The following is a 20,912-nucleotide window of genomic DNA, read 5'->3' as shown; positions in this document are numbered from 1 at the left end:
AACGGTACTCAGGCGCCCCCTGCACATCCCAACAAGCCTTGCACATTATGTACACCTTGAAACTCGCACTCATCACTGCTTTGCCACCGCCAAGCGCGGCTCATCCCGGTTGCTGGCCGGCGGCACGGCGCACGGTGAGTATGGCGCAGACGCGCCACAATGCGACGGTGAACTTTGTGGTTGCAAGGCCCGCTAATTCAGGCAAATTTGTAAGCATCGGCCTTGGAGGGCTTTGCGACCAGGTGAATGCTCCCCTGGGTCTTGGCACTGCACCGAATGGGTACCCATTCAGTTCGCACCTGCTTTTGAAGTGCTGAGCTGCGGGCCCCCATGAATCTCGGTCACACGAACTATCGTATTGGTTTGCGATCCCATGAGGCTGCATGGCTCCAGACCAGGCGGTCGCGGGACGCTGCAACAATTCTATGAATCCTAATCCTCCACCCGTCAGAGGGAGCTGCGTTTCACGCCAGCAGGCAGGGCGACGCATGAGGCCCCTCGACAACGTCGCCCTCCTGAGCGCGCAGCCAATGTCAGTCATTGCGCCGTGCATGCGCGCACCGGCGCCGCGTCACCCACTGCGGGTCCTGATGGACCCGCCCCGCGGGCGCGTGTGCATAACCCCATGGTCGTGGTGACACCTGCCCGTTACATGCAGCGGCCGCAGCGCAGGAGAGCGGGTGCGCGTCAGTCGGGCTGCTGCGAGGGTGACGATTGGACTTAGAAAGAAAGTTTTCATATTGTTGTCATCCGTACCAACAAGTGAAGTGCATGCCGGGTATGGGCGCCGCAGTGAAAGAGTGAGCCCGGTGGCCGAGCTTCCTCACATGCGCAACTTCGCTTGCGGTGACTTGCACAGCCGGGACCCCCGTTTCGATGGACCGAAGTGTCTTGACATCAAAGAACGTTACCACACTACATAACGCGGCTTGCTTTCGAGCGTTCGGGTGCCGCACCGCAGACACTATCGGTTGACACGCACGCACCTTCGGGAGCATCGGTGAGCTTAAATGTGAACGTTTGTTTGCTCAAGACGGACCCAGATATGGGCGAAAGGGTCGTGGGGTAGCAAGAGCGGGGCGCAGCTCTGCGCACTAGCTGCGCCCGCCGGGCGCTTCTCGCAGGTCCATTCCCTCTGTGTCAACGCGCGCGGGGTGGCAATAGCCACAGAGCATGCGAGTGGTCGCCGCCGCGCTGCTTTCACGTTGTGTTGTACTTGGGCCCCTCCACCTCTTGGGGCGCGGCCCAGCATGTACCGCACTGCCTAGCGTGCCTCACCCCACACTTTGCCAGTCGAGCCCTTGCTTTTGCACACGCCCCAGAGCAAACGTGTTCCACTTCTGGCATTGTCATTCCTGATTGTATGTGGCCGTTAAAAACGTAATCCTGTGCTCTTAGCTGCTTGTATGTATGGCTTTGTATTCAGGGCGGAAAGGGCCCACGCACAGCGGCCCCAGGCTGGGGGCGGCCCCCAGCAAAGCGACGGCTCGCCCACAGGGCTAGTTGCGCCGTCGACCCACCCACACAAAACCACCCTCGCTTCACTCACCCACTTCACAGCACTATTAACACAACATATCAACGACCACCTTGTCCACACGCAGGCCCCCGGTGGCGGCAAAGGTCCTGGTCAACGGAAGGTCACAAGTCTCCGACGACTTCACATTGACATCCAAGACACACATGAGTCTGTTACACATGCTGCCCGTTTCTTGGCTGACGCCTTGGCTTGCGCTGCTGTCCACGACCAAGGCCGCAGACGGCGCCGCGGCGTGGGATGCGGCTGGAGGGCCGCACGCCGCCAGCAGCAGCAGCGCCGGAGGCGACTCCCTGGCGAGCGGAAGCGAGGGCGGCGGCGCACGCCTGCAGCAGCGACGCAGCGGCGGCGGCGCGGCCGGCGCAACTGGCGAGTCTGGCGGCTGGGCTGGCGGCGATGGCGGCAGAAAGAGGTTGTGCGGTGCACTGCGAAGAGGGGATGAATTTGAGGAAGAGGACGATGTCGTCACCACGAGCAAGGATCAACAGGCTCCGGCGGCGGTGCGCCCGGCGGGCCCGTCGTCCGCGGCAGGGCTCCATGCCGCTGCCGCCGCCGCCGGCCTTGACGCGGGCCCGCCGCCCGCGGCCGAGGTGGTGCAGCTTCAGGCGGGCGGCGTGCGGACGGCGTGCACCAGCGGCGTCGCGGCCGGCGGCCGCACGCGGCGGCAGCTGCGGGCGCTTCGAGCGCAGTATGCGGCGCGGGAGGGGGCAGATGGGCGGGACCTGGATTTCCATGATTACTGCAAAGTTGTCAGCCTGCAGTGCGGCGGCAAGCAGACCATGAGCTTCGGCCTCGGGCCTGGAGAGCGCAAGGGCGATTTTGCCAGGGCGCGGTTCCTGGCGGCAGCACAGCAGGGATGAGGGGGACCGCAGCGAGGCGCGGTGGGTGTGCGTGTTGCATAGGGGTTCGTTTTTGTGCTGCCTTTGCGCTGCCGCCGTGCAGGGTGCACAACAAACACAAACAAATGCGGGGGGTTGATCCTGGCTTTTGCAAGGGACGGTGGTGGTCAATTGGATTGCGGCGAAGCCCCGAGCAGGCGGGGGTGCACGCCGGCGCTGGCCGCTTCCGTGGTGCGGCTGGCTCCAGTGACAGGCCTTGAGGCGTGGCTGCGGGAGTGGAACAGTGGCACGCGTCTTTGTTCCCCCGGATAGCCGTGAGCCGCTCTCGACTTTGTTTGACTGCAGGCAGGCAGCAACCTGCATCATGCCCGCGTTGATTCGCTTTCAAATGCTGTCTTTCATCATTGCATTTGTCGCCGCAATACCATTCAGGATCCCTCCACCCGTCGCTCGGACCAACCCCATAACAACGCTGTTAGACTGCATTTGTCAGCGGGGCTGCCCAACTGCGGGTGGTGACTCGTGAGAAGCAGGCTTGCAGGTGCTTACGTTAACAAGTGTGCATATGCGAAGCACATGGCGGGTGCTCTTGCACTGCAGGTCATGGGGCCATGCGGAGCACTTGCACAATCCAGAGGTCGTGTATGCGGCCCGGTCCCCTCACGCCTGCTGCTCATTACGCCGGGCACCCAGCATGGTCACGTGTAACGCAGTGGATTCAAGGGTAATTTATCTTCCTGCAGATAATCAACCACCCCGCTTCCCCGCAGTTGAAGCGAGGACGAACGTGGCACCCGACCGCGCGCCCGGGTCCCCGGTGACTCTCGATCCGTCCGGCAACAATTGGAAGTTCAGCATTGATAACCAAAAGTTTGCGCTCCCTTAGACCAGTCACCCTAGCGTCAGACAGCCAAGTGCCCGGGCCCCCCATTGGCAAAGCAGAATGCCAGCCTCTATGGACCTCCTCCAAAGCCACGAGGAGCAGATGGAGCTCCTCAAGCAGGTCCGCGCGCCCCAGCGTCCAAAGCCCGTCCGCCACGCCACGCGCACAGCAGCGCTGCTTTGCTCCCCGCTGCCGCCGTGCGTGCTGGAGGCGCAGCCCTTGATGCGGGCGTGCCGAGCACGCAGGACTCACCACCAAATACCGGCCTCTGCCATGCATTCCTATACACTTGCGCGCCAGGCGTCCGAGCTGCTACAGGGGCACGCGACCAACCCTGGGGCAGCCGGCCTTCTGCAGAGCCACAGCCAAAAGATGGATTTGCTCAAAAAGGCGAGCCGCCCCTGCGCCGCCGCTTGCGCCGCCGGCATCCTGCGACGCCCGTTTTCATTCCAAAGCTTGCAACTCTAGCACAGGCCCGCGGCGCTCTTGTCCAAGCGGACACCGCTCGCCAGCAGCCTCTAATGTGTCCCGCACGTTGCCGCAACTTCACACTGGCGCACCTTCCTGCCCCCCCCCCCCCCGTTCCCCCGTTCCACTGCAGGCCGCAGAGCTGCTGCAGAACTGCTCTCTGGGGCAGGATGGGTCGCTCAATAAGGGGGCGCCGCTGCAGCTCGGGCGTGGGCAGGAGCCTCTGGGGGTGGCAGAGCTCATGGGTGGGTTTATCGTGTATGCGTGTGTGCATGCTCACGTCACATGGGGAGCTTACGTGCAGCAGCACGCGCATGCAGGCCATCATTGATGCAGGCATAGATTTGTACATGTCCTCGTCGTATGCCACGCGGTCTGTCGGCGCATGAGCCTGCTGAGGCGATTATGAGGAAGCACAGCTTGGATGGCGTCTCAGACCACCTGCAGCTGCGCCAAGGGAGCCTCGCCGTTGGCGTGGGAAGGCAGCCGCCGCCCGGTGTCCATGATGCATTTGCGTCCCCTGATGTTGCCGCGATCGCTCAACGCCAACAGGCAAGCTGGAGCAAGCGCTGGGCGCAAGCACCCCCAAGACCCGCGAAGAGTTTTCGGACGCGGCGCACCTCCGCCCCAACACCCCCGACGTGCCCGCCCGCCCCCGCGGCGGCGCGGGGCCCCCGGGGTCGCCCGCGCCCGCTGTGCGGTTCGTCCAGCTGCAGACCGGCGGGCAGTCCGCGACGAGCCTCGGCATCGCGCCCGGCGGGCGGCGGAGGCGTCTGGCTATGAAGGCCGCGATGGCCACCAGCGCCAGCGGCCTCGACCCCGCCGTCTACTGCAAGACGGTCGTCCTGGAGTGTGGCGGGCAGCAGCCCACGAGCTTCGGGCTAGGTCCTGGGGAGCGCAAGGGCGACTACGCGCGCTCGCGGATGCTGGCTGCAAAGGAGGCCGGCGCCTGATGCGCGGCTCTGCTTGGTGACGCCGCGCGCTTGATGGGTGCGAAGGGAAACGGCTGGGTGCCTCTATGCATTGTTCGAGGCGCGGGCGCCTTACCAAAACTTCTTTTTCGGCCCAGCTGCTCCAGCCGTGCCCGCGCGTGCCGCCACGCGCCCGCGTCTCCTGGAATTTCATTGATTACTTGTAGACGTACAGATGCACCAAGACAAAGCCGTGGCCACCACACTGCCAGTCCCCATGCCAGGGAGCAGTTTGGGACTGCGCTCGTTTTGCCCCGGCTGCCTGGCAGGGCAGTGGATGTTGCTTGCTTCCCCGCCACGCCCGGCCCCGCCCAACATTATGCGCGTATGCAGGCCGAGTTTTCGGTGCGCGGGCCGCTGCCGGCGCACCGCACACTGTTTGATGGCGATTTCGTCGCGCAGCCTGTGCAGACGCGCGAATTTGATGGGTCGCACGCAGCGATCAGCGCGCTGTGCTCGTACTACAGCACAGCTGGGCTGGCTGTCCGCTTACTAATGGGCGTATGGCATTCCGCCGGAAGATTTTGTGTGTGTTTCATGTGGCGAGAATCAGAATTATGGACGGGGTTTTGAGCGCAGACGGATCCCGGTTTTCATTCAAACCCCTTTGCTCTCAAAACCACACTCTCACGCATGCATACAGAACCTGTACAGGCACATGGAATTGTGCCAGCTCTTAACCCGCGTCACGGCCACTGCACAGCGCCCGACCCGCAACAAGTCGCACGTGCGTACATGCGGGCCCAGTATTTCATCGCTCGAGTAATGACCGGACCTCAATCAATGGTTGAGCGCACATCACATGACTTGGGTTACAGTCTGACCAAGGTGCGACCACTCATAGGCACGTCATGCAGCGGTCTGCTTCTTGACATTTCGTTGAACGCTGGTGAGTAGTGAGTGGGATCCATCCACAACTCGAAGTCATGACAAGATGTACCGCAGGCAGCATTTCTGTGGGCCCCTACTTTGTGCACCAGCCATGAATTCACTCATCAAATGAGATTTTCAGGTCCAATTAGGAATTCCACATGTGGACGCAGGAGTTGCTGTGGTGAAGGCTCCGGCCACCGTGAACTGTAGCATTGTTTGACCGTGTTGGACTCACAGGCACCACCATGCCATATCAACACTGTACAAGATGCTTCGAATGAATGCATTGATTCTACCATATTGTGGTGCCTTGGCTCCTCAGAGGCCGTGGCTGTCGTGGGTGTACGGGCTGCTAGCCTGGATGAATTGACGTCCAGCTCGCGTTGATCTCAACGACAAACCGCAGGAAAGTCCCTGAATATGTTGCGAGGCTCGAGTTGATATTTTCAAGATTCCTTTCGATATTGTGTACAGTTGAGCGCGGCGCGGGGCTGTTTGCTTGCGGAGCCCCATCTACGAGCATGGAAGGCCTGCGGCACAGTCACGAGGAGCAATTGTATTTGCTAAAGCAGGTGACTGCAGGTCCCGTCGTAATGGGGCGCTGCAGGCTGCGGCGGTTGCGCCAACGCACGCGTGCGCCGCTGCATCGCTGCGGGGGTTCAGCACGAGCAGCTTGTGCGCCGCTGCCGGCCTGGTGCCATGCCCCCGCATGCTTCAGACGAAATGCGGACGATGTTCAGCCTGAATTTTTCTGGCACCAGCATGCATGTTACATGATTGCAACTTACATATTATCCACTGGGCACACACGCACACCTGCACCAGGCGGGGGAGCTGCTGCATGGCTATGTGGCGGAATCAAACTCAGACCCCTCACAGCCGGTGGTGCGCCTCGCGGCGCCCGAGCAGCTGCGTGCGGCGTTTGCAGAGGCGGGCGTGCCGCTGCAGCTCTCAGAGGGCCAGGAGCCCGCGGGCGTTGACTCTCTGATGGGTGCGTTATGGGGCAAGACCAAATGCATTGATTCATTGGCCCTGATCGCGATAACAAGGGGTGAATGAAGAGGTCGCCACAAATAGTTGAATTTTCAGGGCGTGGAGACGCGGCGCAGCGCGCTGACCCTCGCATGCAGCGGAGGGCGCCCGCGGCCCCGACGACGGCGGCGGCGGCCCGACCCATCTCGTGCCGTGCGGCGAGTCAAACCCTGAGGCGCCCAAACCCCAGCCTTCAGAGGGCGCTCCTGACCGGCGCTGGCGCCCGTGGCTGCCCCCCCCCCCCCCGGCCGTGCCGCGGCTGCAGGGGCGCTGCGGCAGGTGCTGCGGTACAGCACCAGGACGTCACATCCCCTGTTCTACAATCAGCTGTACGCACGTGTAGAGCCCGCGGGCCTCGCGGCCGAGTGGGCGGCGGCGGCCACCAACACAAACGTGCACACCTACGAGGTGGCGCCGGTGTACACCCTCCTAGAGGGCGAGGTGGGTCACTTGGGTGACGCGGGGTGACGTGGGGTGACGCGGGGCGGCGGTGCAGGAACTCTGTGTCTAACCAGGTCGGTGTCCAAGGGGCCACAAGGTGGCGAGCCTCCAAGGCCAGAAACATGCATGCGGAGCGGATCAGCGCACATGCACATGCACATGCGTTTCGCACCACTCTACTACCCAGACTACACGGCAGCGGACAGCCTCCACACAAGCCCCTGGGATCCCCGTGAGCCGCCCCGCCGCACCATCGCGCGCCCAACCTCGGGATCCGCGCCCCCTCCCAGGTGGTCTCCAAGATGGCGTCCCTCGTCGGCTTCCCCGAGGGCTCGCGAGACGGCCTGCTGGTTCCAGGCGGCAGCGCCTCCAATCTCTACGCCCTCCACCTCGCCCGCCACCGCGCGGTGCCCGAGTCGCGCGCCCGCGGCCTCGCCGGCGGCCCGCCGCTGTGCGCGTTCACGTCGGGCCAGAGCCACTACTCCTACACAAAGGCGGCCGCGCTGACCGGGCTCGGGACGGACAACATGGTGGCGGTCGGGTGCGATGCGCGGGGCGCGCTGGTGCCGGCAGCTCTGGAGGCGGCCATTGATAAGGCGGAGGCGCGGGGGCAGGTGCGCGCTGGGAGGGGAGGCCCGTATCATGCTCGCGTGCAGGGCTAGATTGCGAGCAAGGGTTGCAAATGCATCGCAGTCGCGGCTGCGGAAGCGGCCCGCTCGGGCGCCACCACAGGTATCACATGAGCCACGCTGAGCTGGCGGTAGACCTTGCGTGGCTTCAGCCCGGCTGCCCCGGCTGCATCAGCCGCCTCCCCGCAGCCCAGTAGTGTCGTGCACAGCAAAGCTTGCCGCGATCTCTTCCGCCCACAGTCACAATACCATGAGATATTTCTAATCCCTGTCCTGTCCCACAGAAGCCGTTCTTCGTTGGCCTCACTGCGGGCACCACGGTGACGGGCGCCTTCGACCCCTTCAAGGTGAGTCATGGGTCTGCTGGGTTACCAGGGGTTACACCAGGTTGCGCGCGGTCATGCTGGGCAAACGCGGCAAGGGCGGGCGGCAGCGAATTGTGCGCTCTGTCTGCACCCTTGTCAGATGATAGCTGGCTGTGCCACGCTCTGAGGGAGACAATCGCCCGCGTTGCTGACCCTCCAGACCGGCAGACCCTGCAACAGTCACACCTGCAAGGCCCTCAATTTCACCTGGATTTCTTGACCATGTTCATGATTGTACTGATTACTCAAGTCACATTCTTGCATCCCTCTGCTTCAACCGCAGGAGGTGGCTGAGATATGCCGCCGCCGCGGGCTGTGGCTGCATGTGGACGGCTGCTGGGGTGGCTCGCTTCTGCTTTCCCGCAAGCACAGGCGCGTGGCCTCGCGCCGCAGCGCTGCAGGTTGTTTCGGGCTGGGGGACACAAATCTTTCTCACAACCGCTACATGTACAGCTCGCAAGCCGCTGCAATGCGAATTACACAGTTGCACGAACGCTGCTGCAGTCTCTCGTGCTCAAACAACCCAGCGGCACCCATCGTCCGGCAATATCAATGCGCGCTTGCAGGCACGTGCTGGCAGGGGTCGAGGAGGCCGACTCCTTCGCATGGAACGCACACAAAATGATGGGCGTGCCGCTGTCATGCGCGGCCTTCATGACCCGCCACAAGGGTGAGTCATTGTCATGGTCCCGCCCTCGCGCCGGTGAGCAGCAGACGGGGTCAGGTTTAGTGTACTGGCCGGATTGCGATCACACGTGAGATAGATAATCGGCGTGCTGCATTACCTGCGGCCTACTTCAGGCGCTACAGGGGTGGGGTGGCATGGCGAGCCATCACTCTGCAGAATGGGAGGTGGTACCATCCTGCTCATACATCAATTTGAGAACGGCACGTGATTGCGCGCGTGCAGCACAGCTTTCACACTATTTTAATCAAAACATTCTCAGGTTGAAGCCATAAGCACAGAGGTCCCACATGTACGCTGTGAATTCCGCACGATTCTGTCACTCAACCCCAAAGCACAGAGTCCCCATAAAACCCCCCAGCCGGCCGCAACGCTCACCTGCTTAGCTAAGTCATGTAATCCCCCTCACTGTGACAGGTCTGCTGCAGGCGGCCAACTCGTCGGGCGCCACCTATCTCTTCCAGCCTGACAAGCTGTTTGGGTCCCTCGACATCGGCGACAAGTCCCTGCAGTGCGGCCGCAAATCAGACGCACTGAAGCTCTGGTGAGCCGCCCTCCACAGCGTAGCCAGGCATCTTCGTTGTCTGGTTGCACCCTGTGTTACAAGTGGAGGGACGCTTCTTGTTGTGGTTGTGTGGCGCGTTTCTGCAGCTGCCTCCGTAGTAAACGCCATGAAGCTGCGGTTCGCAGCGTCACGTTACAAATGCGCTGTCCTGTGCTGCGGCGCTCGAGCGTGCTGCGGGACACCAAGATCGCAGTTTTTGCAAGCCGTTGCTCCAGCTTTTGTGCAGCTGCAGTGCAGCTGACCAGGCGGTGCACCGGCCAGGTCTTAGGGTGACACTTTGCTATTTTACCCTGGCCTCCAAGATCCACTCAACCGTCGATTTACCGCACTGTCAACTGGCACGTCCTTGAATAAGCAGGCCAAGCACCCACCGGCCCTCCGCAACACGTTGACACATACGTTGCCCGGCATGCCGTCGCAGGCTGCAGTGGAAGGCGGTAGGGGACGCGGGCTGGGAGGCGCGCATCGACCATTGTGTGGCACTGGCGGAGCACTTTGAGGCGGCCCTGACGCACCCCAGGTGCGAGGGCCTGGTTCACGCAGCCGTGGCAACACAGTAGGGCTGTTGAGGCCGATCGCCTTGACGAACCCAGCCCCAATTCAGCCGCTGCCGCTGCTGCGACTGGCTCTGCAGCCGCCGAACCTGCGGTTGATGCCGGCGCCGCTGCTGATGCCAGATTCTCAGGCCGCTGCATACGCAAACGACCCCAGCTGCCACAATGGCCCTCACCTGCGTGTGCACGTGCACGCACGCCGCGCACGCACGCATGCACGCATGAACACACACACACACACACACACACACACACACACACACATGCACACACACATATACACACATAAACACATCCACATGCAAATACACAAGCACAGGCGTTAACACACATACACGCGTATGTCAACCCCCAGGTGGCGCGGTGCCTTTGAGCTAGTGATGCCGCGCTCATGCACAAACGTCTGCTTCTGGTGGGTCCCGCCCTCGCTGCGCCCCTGGCGCTGCGGCGAGGGCGCAGCGCAGCGGCAGCGGGACGCGCTGGGCGCCGTGGCGCCGGCGATCAAGGCGCTTATGCAGGTGGGCATGGCTGGCGTAGTGCCAGGGGGCAAGCTGTGGGTGATGACTGCTTGCTTCTTTACGTTATTGCATTGCCCCATGTTTGCTGCCTTCACCTGCAGGCTCCTACACTCCAAGCGCATGGTGTATTCATTTGGCATATCACCCGCTGGCAGTGCTGTAGCGCATGCCTTAAGACCTCTGCTGCAAATACACCAATACCCATCTGAAAAAGCTTTGCCCACAACCCCCCAGGCCAAGGGCGACGCGATGATCGGGTTCCAGCCCTTGGGGTCCCACCCCAACTTCTTCCGCATCGTCTTCGCCAACGCCTGGACCACCAGCACTGAGATGCTCGATGACCTGCTGACTAGGATAGACGCCTACGGCATGCAGGTCGCGAGCGCCCCCGCCGCCGCCGGCGCCGCTGCCGGCGTCGGCATCGGCGCGGCTGCTGACGTCAGCGCCAGGCCGTCCGAGGCGGCGAAGGCGTTCTGCGGCTGCGGGGCCGGCGCGGCCGCGGCTGCGCCGGCCGCGCCTGCGCTGGGGGCGCCTGCGGCGGCGGCGGGGAGGCGGGTCTCTAAGAGCTCAGAGGAGGCAGCGACAGAGGGCGTGGCCGCAGTCTGAGCGGTTGCGGCTAGCTTTCACTTTGCTCGGCTGCCTGCAGGCTGGTGCGTAGGCAACAGAGTGCTAGCTTGGCGACGTGTGCACGGGCGTTACATTCTTTGAACACACCACCGACCGACCTACAAGCGGTAGAGCTTCGGCTGCTGCAATAGCGCTCGGCTGGCACGCAGCCCAGCACCTCAATCGGACATCAACACAACCAACGGCACCCGCCTGCACTGGCCGTCACAGCATGGTGACGCTGCAATGCGCGCCGCACAGCAGGTGCCCGGTGCTGGGTGATGACGCCATTCTACAGCACTGCAAGCACGCACAGCGCAGTGCGCACTCACACATGCTACGAAAGCGGCACAGTGCTGTCTTGCATGCAGTAAATTTACGCATGTGGCGCCTAGTCATCCCACGACCCTCTGCTGTTCCCAATTCTCCCTTTCACAAGGTGGCATTTTCTGCTGACATCCAACATGCACCGCAACTGTAACTAGGGTGACAGTTACACTTTCCACCAAACGGTGATTCCCTCGTCGTCCAGCGGTTGCAGCGATCCCGCCCATCACACGCACGTGCGCAGGCCGGAGAGTGGGGAACGCCAATCCGAGTCGGCACACACGGGCTCGGCGTCGCATGCACGCGCCGCTCTCAACTCTCAAAGCTCTGCCTGCCTCTCCCCTGCCAGCTCACTCGTCAGGTGGTGCCGTCAGCCGGGCTCTCGAAACCCCGAGCTTAGAACGCCTCACCGCGAGCAGGGTGTGCGCAAGCCGTGCCGAATGAGTTTTGGTTGCGGCTTGCCCTATGGCTGCAAGGTCGCCAGATTGGCTGACACCAGGGGGGCGCGATGCTGCCTATTACGGCCTGACCTGCAGCTGGGCATCAAGGGGCGTCTCCAGCTTGCGGAGCTGCGGCGCGCTCCAGGGGTACTGCAGGGTGTGGGCGTGATTCACAGGAGTGTTCGAGGAGGAAAGTTTGTGCACAGAACGGCTGGTGTGGTTGCTGTGCGCCCCCACATCTGAGCGCGTGTCCCTTGAGCTCTGGCTGTCCTGACACCCTCCCCATCCACACATTGTTGGGCACGTCCTGTTAGCCTGCATCCCATCGCCCCTTCCTATCGCACCACAAGCGCACAAGCACACGCATGCACACATGCATGCATACATGTATGCACGCGTGCGGGCCTGCCGCCCCCAAAGGCAGCGCACCTCCTTCACGAGCGCCCACTCGACGGGCTTCCCAAAGTTCTTCTGCGGTGCGGTGCGTGCAGCAGCCGGGGTGTGTTGCATGTGGGCGCGAGCAGTGCTTCCAGCCCCCCAGCAGCTTCCATAAACTGTTGCTGTCTAGCCCTTTCTCACGCAATCCTGAGTCTTTCAGCGAGGCTTCAGGATCCATCTAGCCTGATCAACTTTGGCAAGTGGTGCGTGGCTTCACGCAGGCCGCTTTGCCCACCCTGCCCCCTCGAGGCAGCTGCTGCGACCGCGCAGCAGGAGCAGCCAAAGGCAGGAAAGACATTGACCAGGCGTCGGCACCCCCCGCATGGACCGCACCTTGAAAGCGTCTGTGAAGGCGCGCTGCGCCTCTTTGAATTCGGGCGTTGAGAATGACAGCCGGGGGTCCTCGTTGCGCTTGATGTCTTGCAGCTGATTGGGGGGTGGGGGGCGGAGAGGAGTGCAAGGAGCAGGTTGGAGACGCTGGGCGGGAGCGTAGAACAATAGTGTCTTCAAAAGGGGGATGGAGCCAAGGTGTGACTGTGGCAAACGGTTGAGGTGTTTGATGAGGAATGGAAGAGGTTGGTTGGCAACTGCCCGCCATTATTGCCACAGGCGTTGCAGGGGAGGTGTTGGTGGCGTAGGGCCCGATCTTTGGGGGCAGGTGAAGGTTGTGAGCCTGGAGACATGCTGCTATGTGATTGTAATTGCAGTGATGGGCTCGTCCGTGCGCCTGGGGCATGCAGTGCACTCAAGCGCGCATCCTGGGGCCACGTGGGCGCTAGCAGTCGTCAGCATAGTTGGTGCTGGCCAACGCTACATTGTCCACAATCAACCGACCCCGTGCGGCTAGTGGACGAATGAACCTACTTTTGGACCCTGCAAGCCAGCAACCTCCGCGATGGTCCATGCATGCCGAACCCCTGGTGCACCCCCACTAGCTCTCCCTCAGGGAGCGCTCGCTCCCTCCATCTCCAAGCAGACCTTCTTCAGCTGCGCCTTCATTTCATCCAGCAGCGCCACCGCCTCGCGGTCGTTGGGGTCGACCCGCGCCTCGAACTCGGCCACGCGCGCGGCGTCAGCCTCGGTGATCTTGTCGCCGACGTAGGCGGCCATGAGGGTATCGCGGACGCGGCCTCTGATCAGGAGTTGGGGTTGGCTCGGACCTGTGCTGTGGCGGGCACGGGGCTCCTTGGTGATGGCGCGGCAAGCGGCAGTTGGTGCGCTTCTGAGGTCGATGATAGGGCGGAACGACTGTCAGCGGAACCTTTCGATTATACGGGTCATATTGTACAAAACATGCATCAGCTGCATCCCCGGTGCTGTTCGAGCCGTACGAGGCACGGACTTGTTTGAGCCGAAACATGAGATTCTTACGGTTTTTACATTCTTGGCCGAGATAAAATCAAACCCGTATTCAAATCACGACGAACGAGGCCTCGCTGGCATCCCCAGACAGGGGTGTGCTCGCCCTCTGCGGCTTGGGCGCCAGACCGCGGCCGGCGCCGGACGCGCGGGCCAGGTTGCCGATCCGCTCCGCCCTCTCCAGCACTGCTCAGGGTTATGATAGCAAAGGCAAACACACGCCAGCAGGTGGGACGTCAACAAACAAACGCCGGCAATGCACAGGTGAGTGGCGGTCACTGGAATACCTAAGCCAGAAAGGTATTGTTCACGCTGCCCACTCTTGGTATTCACCCCCCGCCCGACCCGGCACCCGGCCTCACGCACTGGCGGCCGCCAGAGGCCCCCACTCCTCGCCCCACAAGGGGTGGCTCGCATCATCCTCGATCGGGTCCTCCAGCCCAGCCTGGAAGCCGAGCCAATTTCCTGCATCGTCTACCTCTGGGTCCAGGCCTATTGAGGGGTTGAAATTCAAGGGAGCATCAAGTGTGCGCGGCCCAGTCGGTTTGAGGCAAGAATAGGCTCAGGCGCAGGAAGCTCTGGTTGAAGATCTTGTTGTGGCGTTTGAAAGGCGACTGGTTGACAGCAGCAGGGGGCCAGCAGCTAGACTTGTCTTGCAGGCACTGCAGCCAGGCAAGCAACGGCCGCCTCCGGCCGCACCCGCGGCAGCCAGTGCCGAGGCGTGCTGCTGCGGCGTGACGCCGTGCACACGGTAGAGGGCCGCTGCACCAGAGGCCACGACAGTAGGGTCGTCGGCAATCTGTCAATTTGGATTGTTTCAGGACGTTATGAACCAAAGTGGCAGGAGCGGCTTTTAAGGCTGGATGGCGAATGCAACAACAGCTTTGCAACCAAAAATCGTTGCATCTTAAAGCTGCGTGTCAGTTGCGGCCAAGAGAACGTGAGACCTATCAGGAAGCTTGCCACCCAGCATGTCGCAGCCATTTGCAAGGCACATGACAAATGTCTTACCGCGCCGCGGCAGTGTTGAACGAGCGGCGCCCAGCGGCGCCGGTTGGCCTGCAGACGCACGCCATGCGTAAAGTGGGCAGTCACGCGAAGTCTGATAATCGCCAAAACGTGCTCAATCACAGTTGAGGTTGGGGCACGCGAGCAACGCTGGCAGTATGGTATGCCCGTGTGGCTTGATTGCGTGCCTGCGCATGTTCTGGTTGGTGTGCAGGCCCACCCACCACGGCAAGAGGCTCGGGCGGCGGTTTGTTGGTGCTTAGGCTGCCATCATTGAGGCGGAACCTCCTGGGGCCGTGATCCCGCAGCCTGGGATGGGCGGCGGGCAATACCAGAAGGGCGGGTGGCGTGGGGCCAAACAGGTGAGACGCGTTGCGCTCTCAATTCTGGGGCCACACTTATGCCTGTGTGGGTCTGCCATGACAGGATTACTACTTCATGGGGCCTGAGGCTTTGTGTTGCTTGGCTCTGCTCCCGTTGCACCACCCACAGATCGGAACAAATCTCACCTGCGTGCGTGCTGCTGCTGAAGACGGGCAATGCCCGCATGGACCCTGCTGGCAAAGTCATCACCACTGCCGCTGCTCGCGCCGCTGGCACTGACTGTAACGTTCGATACAGCAACAGCCGTGCTGCCGCTGGCAGGAGCACCGGCGAGTGTCTTGCTGGCATCTGGCTTGCCGGCCGCTGACGCTGCTGCACCTGATCTCAACAAAAAGTCGCTGAGCTTCGGCATGTTGTCCTGCACAGAGAGATTCAGACTATCACATTATGAAATGCGACTGTAACTCGACGAGTGAGCCTCACAATCACGAGAACGGTCCACCTTGGACCCACCACGAAAGTGCCTCGGCCTGTTTCAAACGGAGCGGTTGGCACCAAACTCACAGTGTTTCTGGCTCAATGCACGCGCAAATGACGTTGATTCGCTCTTGCCCACCGCACATATTAGGACTACCAGCAAGCCGCAGCCGACGGTGGCACACTCGTCTGCTGCCAACCTGAACATCCCAGCAGCCATGCCGCGGGACCTGAGTGGCATGGGCCGGTACCCGCCCCAGCCGCGCTACCAACCGCTTGCCTTCTATACTGCGGTGGGCTGGTGCATGCGTATCCCACATTGAAGGGAACCGCTGAGGGTTGAGCCCGGGCGCGCACTTCCGACAGCGCGCCACCGAGACAGAGGAGGCCCCGCTGGCCTTGATAACGCTGTGCAACGCCGCTGCGGACCCGCATGTTGCGCAAGCAGCATGCGTCAGTGACATTTTCGACTCACGCCGTGCTCCCATGCAGGTTCGTATGGGCGACCCCGAGATGCTCGCCAAGATAATGCAGGTGATAGGGGCTAGGGCCCCTGACTGATGTGTCATGCATGCTGCGCAGACAAACCCCAGACACCCCGCTTGACGTGCTCGGACGCTCGGCCACAGCACCAAGGAGAAGGCACGTGCTCTGATGGTGACGCATCACATCATCACATTGCATTCCCTTGTATGCTGATGTCAGCATCCTCTCTAGATCCAGCAACATCCGCCTCTGTGCTGGCTCTGTGGCGGGCTGCCGGGCCGGCTGCAGCAGCTGCAGCAAACACAGCAGCGCCATGCAAAATAGCAAGATCTGATACAGTCCTCTGAGGGCCTCCTATCCTTATCCATATTGCCAACTCCGTCCCTCAATCCCCTTGTTCTGCAGAAAGGGACCCCCTTGACGCCCCCTCACACACCCCTCCCACTTGCAGAATGCGCCTCCATACTCATCAATGCGTTTCCTCTCTTGCTCAACCCCCACCTCTCCTCTCCCCACGCAGTCCGATCCCTATTTTTTCACCCAGGACAATGGGGCGGGCTCACCCTTGCACTTTGCCGTCACATACCGCCAGCTGGACATGGTGCGCCGCTTCGACCCCAAATTGCTTGACCAGGGGTCATACACATAACAATGATCCGAACCACACCTTTGGTGTTGCAGCAGCAATTTGATCAAGCATTCGTGGTGTTCTGGATTGCTGCTGCCGAATTGCATATGCTATGCCGTGCGCAGGCGGCAGTGAACCAGGTAGGACAGCCCTGTCAATGTACATGCAGACCCGACACATGTACATCTTTCATGAAGTTGCACTCGGTACTTTGCGTTCTGCCGCCTGACCATGCTTTCATCAAGTGCTGCTCATCTCAGGTCCGTGTCTGCCAATCAGCGCAGGCCCACCACCTGCTGAACAACGGCGCCGCGGTGAACCAGCGCGACAGCCAGGGCTGGACGCCGCTGCACCGCGCGGCACACCTGGCCCACCTGGACGGTTACCTGGAGATCTACGAGTACCTGCTGGTGGGTGGTTTCTTTGTCTGTTTGACGGGCCGTCAGGCGTCCTGCACACTGCACTTTTGGGGACGCCAACATTCACGACCAACCAGCAGCTTTCCGGTCCAGCATTGGCGTATGCATATGTCACATATGATTCACCAGGCCCTTTGCAGTGCACCATAAACGGGCCAGTACTCCACAGCCCACCCGCCACTTGCGGCTTAGCATCCGCTCTCACCTTCCCCAGAGCCGGGGCGCAGACCCATCAATCCTGACGGATGACTATGATCCCTACTTGGACCCCGGCCGCAAGACGCCCATCCAGGTGCCACGGCCGCCGCCTGTCGCTTCTATAGCTCCTGCGTGCTGCTTGTCGGCCTGCGCCGTTCATGAACGGATGTTACACGCGACGGGCGCCAAAGCAGGTCCGCTTGCATGCAGCGACACGAGTTGGGCGCCATCCAGCTGCAGTCGTCGCACTGCCTTGCTGGGCAGCCGGGCAGGCACCAGCACTTGCGTGAAAAGCCACCCAGCAGTGCCTCCAAGGGTGCAGGTGGCACGTAACTTACTGTCTTGTCAAATGACAATTGACATCACAATCAACGTTGTTGCATGTCGAACATTGCATCTGTGCGTCTCCAGGTCGCGCCTGAAGACGAGGATGTGCGGGCGCGGCTGGCGCATCTCGAGTTGCGGTACGCCACTGTGCCCAAGGCGCCGCTGCCGCACCCGGACGTCGGCGACTGGTGGGCGCGGCGGCCCGCGAAGCGTGCATCTGTGTCCCGCCGAGGGGGGGCTTCGACGTGACTGTGGGACTTGCTCCTGCTGCCACGCGGCCCTGCTTTGATTTGGCTCGCACTGTGTAAAGCCGTCTGCTTCGCAGCGCAGGCCGAGGCTGTATGTTTGCATGGTGGGCGCCCTGCCATGATGTGTCAACCAAATGCCATGGAATGGCCAAGCACATGCCATCGATGTGTCAAGGGTGTTTGCAACCACCTACCTGTCAATGCAAAGAACCAAGCCAACTAGGCCCTGCCTGGCAACCACCTCAGGTGGGCTCTGTATGACTACGGTCCGGAGGTGGTCACCGGCTGGCCCGCTGATTTCACGCCCCCCTACCCAGGTGGGTTCTGGTCATGCATCAAGGCCGAACCTCGCGTGCTCCCTCGCAGTATGCCCACTTTGCAGCTCAATTGCCGCCCCGCCGAGCACGGCGTGATTGGATACAAACAAGTGTTGCTGTACGCTACGCATGCTGAAATGCCGCTTTGGGTGCGCACCCTGCTTGTGTCTGAAGCTAGGTTCCCTCACCTGGCCCATCACCCCCGCCCTGCCTTGGCGCACCCCCCTTCCACCTTGTCCCCCCAACCCCCAGAGGTCCTGAAGCGCCAGCGCGACCACGCGACGCGCGCCGAGGAGCGCAAGCAGCGCAAGGCCGCGCTGGCCGCTGCCCGCGACGCCCTGGCCGCCGACGGCTTCTCCCGCCCCTTCGCCGGCCCGACTGCCTCCGGCCCCTCCAAGGCGGCGGATGCGGCGGCGCAGGCGCGGGACGCACCCACCGGCGCCGCCCGTGGCGCGCCGAGGGGCAAGAACGCGTTCCTGTTCCCTGGGCAGGGCAGCCAGGCGGTGGGGATGATCGGGGAAGCCGCCGCGCAGCTGCCGGCGGTGAGGGAGATGCTTGAAGTGGCAAAGACTGTGCTGGGCTATGATATGCTGGAGCTCATTCAAAAGGGTAGGTTGATCGTGCTAATACTGTTTGATTTTACTAAGGTTGAAAAAGAAGATGATATGTTGATACCAAGGAAAGACATTGCCTGCTGATTACGAGCGTGAAATGCAATAATCAGGCTGGCAAAGGAGTTGGTTGCGCTGCTCAAGGGTCGCAGCGACGCGTGTTGCTCCACCCATCTACCACTTACTTGTTTCACCTCCACCAAACAACTGCACTTGCTTCACCTCCACCGAACGACCGTCAGGACCCAAGGAGAAGCTGGACGACACCATCTACGCCCAGCCCGCCCTGCTCGTCGCCAACCTGGCAGCTGCCGAGCAGCTGCGCGCCCGCAACCCCGCGGCGGCCGCCGCGTGCGGCGCGGCGGCGGGGCTGTCCTTGGGCGAGTACGCGGCCCTGGTTTGGGCGGGGGCCCTCACAATCGAGGACGCGCTCAAGGCAAGCTATTTCATGTATTGTCAACCATGAATCTGTTTGTCTGCTTGCTTGTACGCAAGTGATGGCGCTGCCGCCGAGCGAGCGTGACACACGGTTGCTGTTGGGGCCTGATCAATCAGCTACGAAGATTGCATGCAAGTCTGCCACAGGTGCATCTGCACATGGATGATGCCTCGGCCTGCACGCCACTGAATCCACCGTCCCTTCGACCGACTGTGCGACGCTACCTGAAACCCCACACAACCAGGTGGTAAAGATCCGGGCGGAGAGCATGGCCGCCGCCGGCCGCGCCGGCAGCCGGCCCCACGGCATGCTGTCCGTGGTGGGCCTGCCCGATGGGGAGCTGGAGGGCATCTGCCGGGAAGCTGCGGAGAAGCTGGGGCCAGGCACGGTCTGCGTCGTCGCCAACTACCTGTTTCCAACGGTAAGAGCCCAGCCAGCAGCACGGCTGGTGCCTGAGATGCGCCAAATCGCAAACTGTTCTGGTCGAAAACCTCCGCCGCTCTGCTCACATCAACTGTCTGCATTTCTTTGGATGTCAGCTTAGAGCCGAATGAGGGGCCCTGACAGCCCTGCTGGGTGCGCTCAATGCACCCACTCCTAAAGAAACCCTGAAGAGCCTCCTCACCTAGACGACACAAATTGCCCGTGCGAGAATACTGGTGAATGACTCCCAATCACGTATAATCAAGATGGCTCCCCCTGGACTGGACCGGACCACCCACCGCCGCAGGGCCGCGTCGTCAGCGGCCACCTGGACGCCCTGGACTGGGTGCAGTCCGCCGCCCTGGAGGCCGGCGCGCTCAAGGCGGCGCGCCTGGCGGTCAGCGGCGCGTTTCACACGGTGAGGGCGCACGCGCCTGCACTGCCACCCGTCCCCCTCCGGCCAGAGCCCTGCCTGCGCGGGGCAGCGTGGCAAATGGCGTCGGCCACAGCGGTCAGCTGCTCTTTCTTTTCCAATGTGGGAAATGGTTTAGCTGCCAAAACGGGCTGTGTTGTTACTCCAGTACGGCAAGGGCCTCGCCGAAGCTCCTGGCGCTTTGTCAGAATTCCTGGTTGCACCTGACTTCATTGCTCAATTGCCTGACAGCAACCCCCTCTCCTGCGCACTGCGACTCCACTCCCGTCAACAGTCCCTGATGGAGCCGGCGCGCGCGGCGCTGGAATCGGCCCTCGCGTCGGTCAAGATTTGCGCCCCCCAGATCCCCGTCTGGTCAAACGTCACCGCGTCCCCTTTCCCGTCCGACCCCGACTCGATCCGGAAGCTGCTCGGGCGGCAGCTGGTCGAGCCCGTCCGCTGGGAGGCCACCCTGGTCGCGCTGACGTCACCAGATGATGTCAACAATGCCGGGACGGAAGGTGGCCGGAAGCTGCACGAGCTGGGGCCGGGGCAGCAGATCAAGAGCATGGTGCGGCGCGTGAGCGGGGACGCCTGGAAGGCGATGGTCAACGCGAGCGCTTCTTGAGTTGACCGGGGCCTCGCCTCAATCGCGGGAAAAGATCTAGGCCGAAGCAACCCGCTGATTTGAGCCAGCATTGTTGTGCAACGTTTGGTGCTGGACGCTTGGGTGCGTGGCGCCGCGGCCGCACCGCAGCAGGACCAAAGCGGGCTCTGTTTTAGGTTTGGTCGAACACGATGAGTAACTGTGCAATGTAGGACTGGAGACTGCGATCATGGGGCTGCTGCACAGACACGAGAGACCCCCTGGTTGTGGAAAGCTTAGATTACAACATCACTCAAAAGGCAGGCGGTGCGCAGGGCTCGCGCCTGACAGCGGCAGTGCGTTCGCTGCGAGACATTTCAATGGCGGCGCGCTCTGGGCCGCCGTCAGCATTGGGTGGGGTCGCGTTCATGACAGATGCGTGCAGGATGCAGTGACTTGCTGGAAGGCCAGCACAGGGG

General features: G+C 62.1%; 5 protein-coding genes across 5 annotated transcripts; 4 read left to right on the top strand and 1 right to left on the bottom strand.

Moving 5' to 3' along the window:
- Positions 1-1,698: 1,698 nt before the first annotated feature.
- Positions 1,699-2,397, top strand: MNEG_0628 (hypothetical protein; the record flags this gene model as incomplete). The annotated part of the gene is made up of 1 exon (XM_014050884.1): positions 1,699-2,397. One exon carries the CDS (start codon positions 1,699-1,701, stop codon positions 2,395-2,397), a length of 699 nt encoding a protein of 232 aa, XP_013906338.1.
- A 934-nt stretch (positions 2,398-3,331) lies between these two features.
- MNEG_0627 (hypothetical protein) lies at positions 3,332-4,680 on the top strand (the record flags this gene model as incomplete). Its single annotated transcript, XM_014050883.1, has 3 exons — positions 3,332-3,379; positions 3,861-3,972; positions 4,280-4,680. The coding sequence occupies 3 exons, from the start codon at positions 3,332-3,334 to the stop codon at positions 4,678-4,680; spliced, it is 561 nt and encodes a 186-aa protein (XP_013906337.1).
- Positions 4,681-5,356: 676 nt separating this feature from the next.
- On the top strand, positions 5,357-10,966 carry MNEG_0626 (glutamate decarboxylase; the record flags this gene model as incomplete). Its single annotated transcript, XM_014050882.1, has 11 exons — positions 5,357-5,425; positions 6,397-6,562; positions 6,869-7,044; positions 7,335-7,658; positions 7,958-8,020; positions 8,322-8,379; positions 8,619-8,708; positions 9,141-9,267; positions 9,710-9,808; positions 10,198-10,360; positions 10,595-10,966. 11 exons carry the CDS (start codon positions 5,357-5,359, stop codon positions 10,964-10,966), a joined length of 1,707 nt encoding a protein of 568 aa, XP_013906336.1.
- An 845-nt stretch (positions 10,967-11,811) lies between these two features.
- Positions 11,812-13,281, bottom strand: MNEG_0625 (hypothetical protein; the record flags this gene model as incomplete). Its single annotated transcript, XM_014050881.1, has 4 exons — positions 11,812-11,883; positions 12,163-12,204; positions 12,505-12,597; positions 13,150-13,281. The coding sequence occupies 4 exons, from the start codon at positions 13,279-13,281 to the stop codon at positions 11,812-11,814; spliced, it is 339 nt and encodes a 112-aa protein (XP_013906335.1).
- A 2,544-nt stretch (positions 13,282-15,825) lies between these two features.
- Positions 15,826-20,475, top strand: MNEG_0624 ((acyl-carrier-protein) S-malonyltransferase; the record flags this gene model as incomplete). Its single annotated transcript, XM_014050880.1, has 11 exons — positions 15,826-15,873; positions 16,346-16,426; positions 16,738-16,863; positions 17,087-17,164; positions 17,482-17,585; positions 17,892-17,962; positions 18,215-18,571; positions 18,816-18,970; positions 19,257-19,433; positions 19,743-19,853; positions 20,143-20,475. The coding sequence occupies 11 exons, from the start codon at positions 15,826-15,828 to the stop codon at positions 20,473-20,475; spliced, it is 1,641 nt and encodes a 546-aa protein (XP_013906334.1).
- Positions 20,476-20,912: the final 437 nt, after the last annotated feature.

This window comes from Monoraphidium neglectum, assembly GCF_000611645.1.
Source record: "Monoraphidium neglectum strain SAG 48.87 unplaced genomic scaffold scaffold00054, whole genome shotgun sequence".
Taxonomy (NCBI): Eukaryota; Viridiplantae; Chlorophyta; class Chlorophyceae; order Sphaeropleales; family Selenastraceae; genus Monoraphidium; species Monoraphidium neglectum.
Note: the sequence above shows the minus strand (reverse complement) of the source record. Positions and strands in the feature narration are given on the sequence as shown.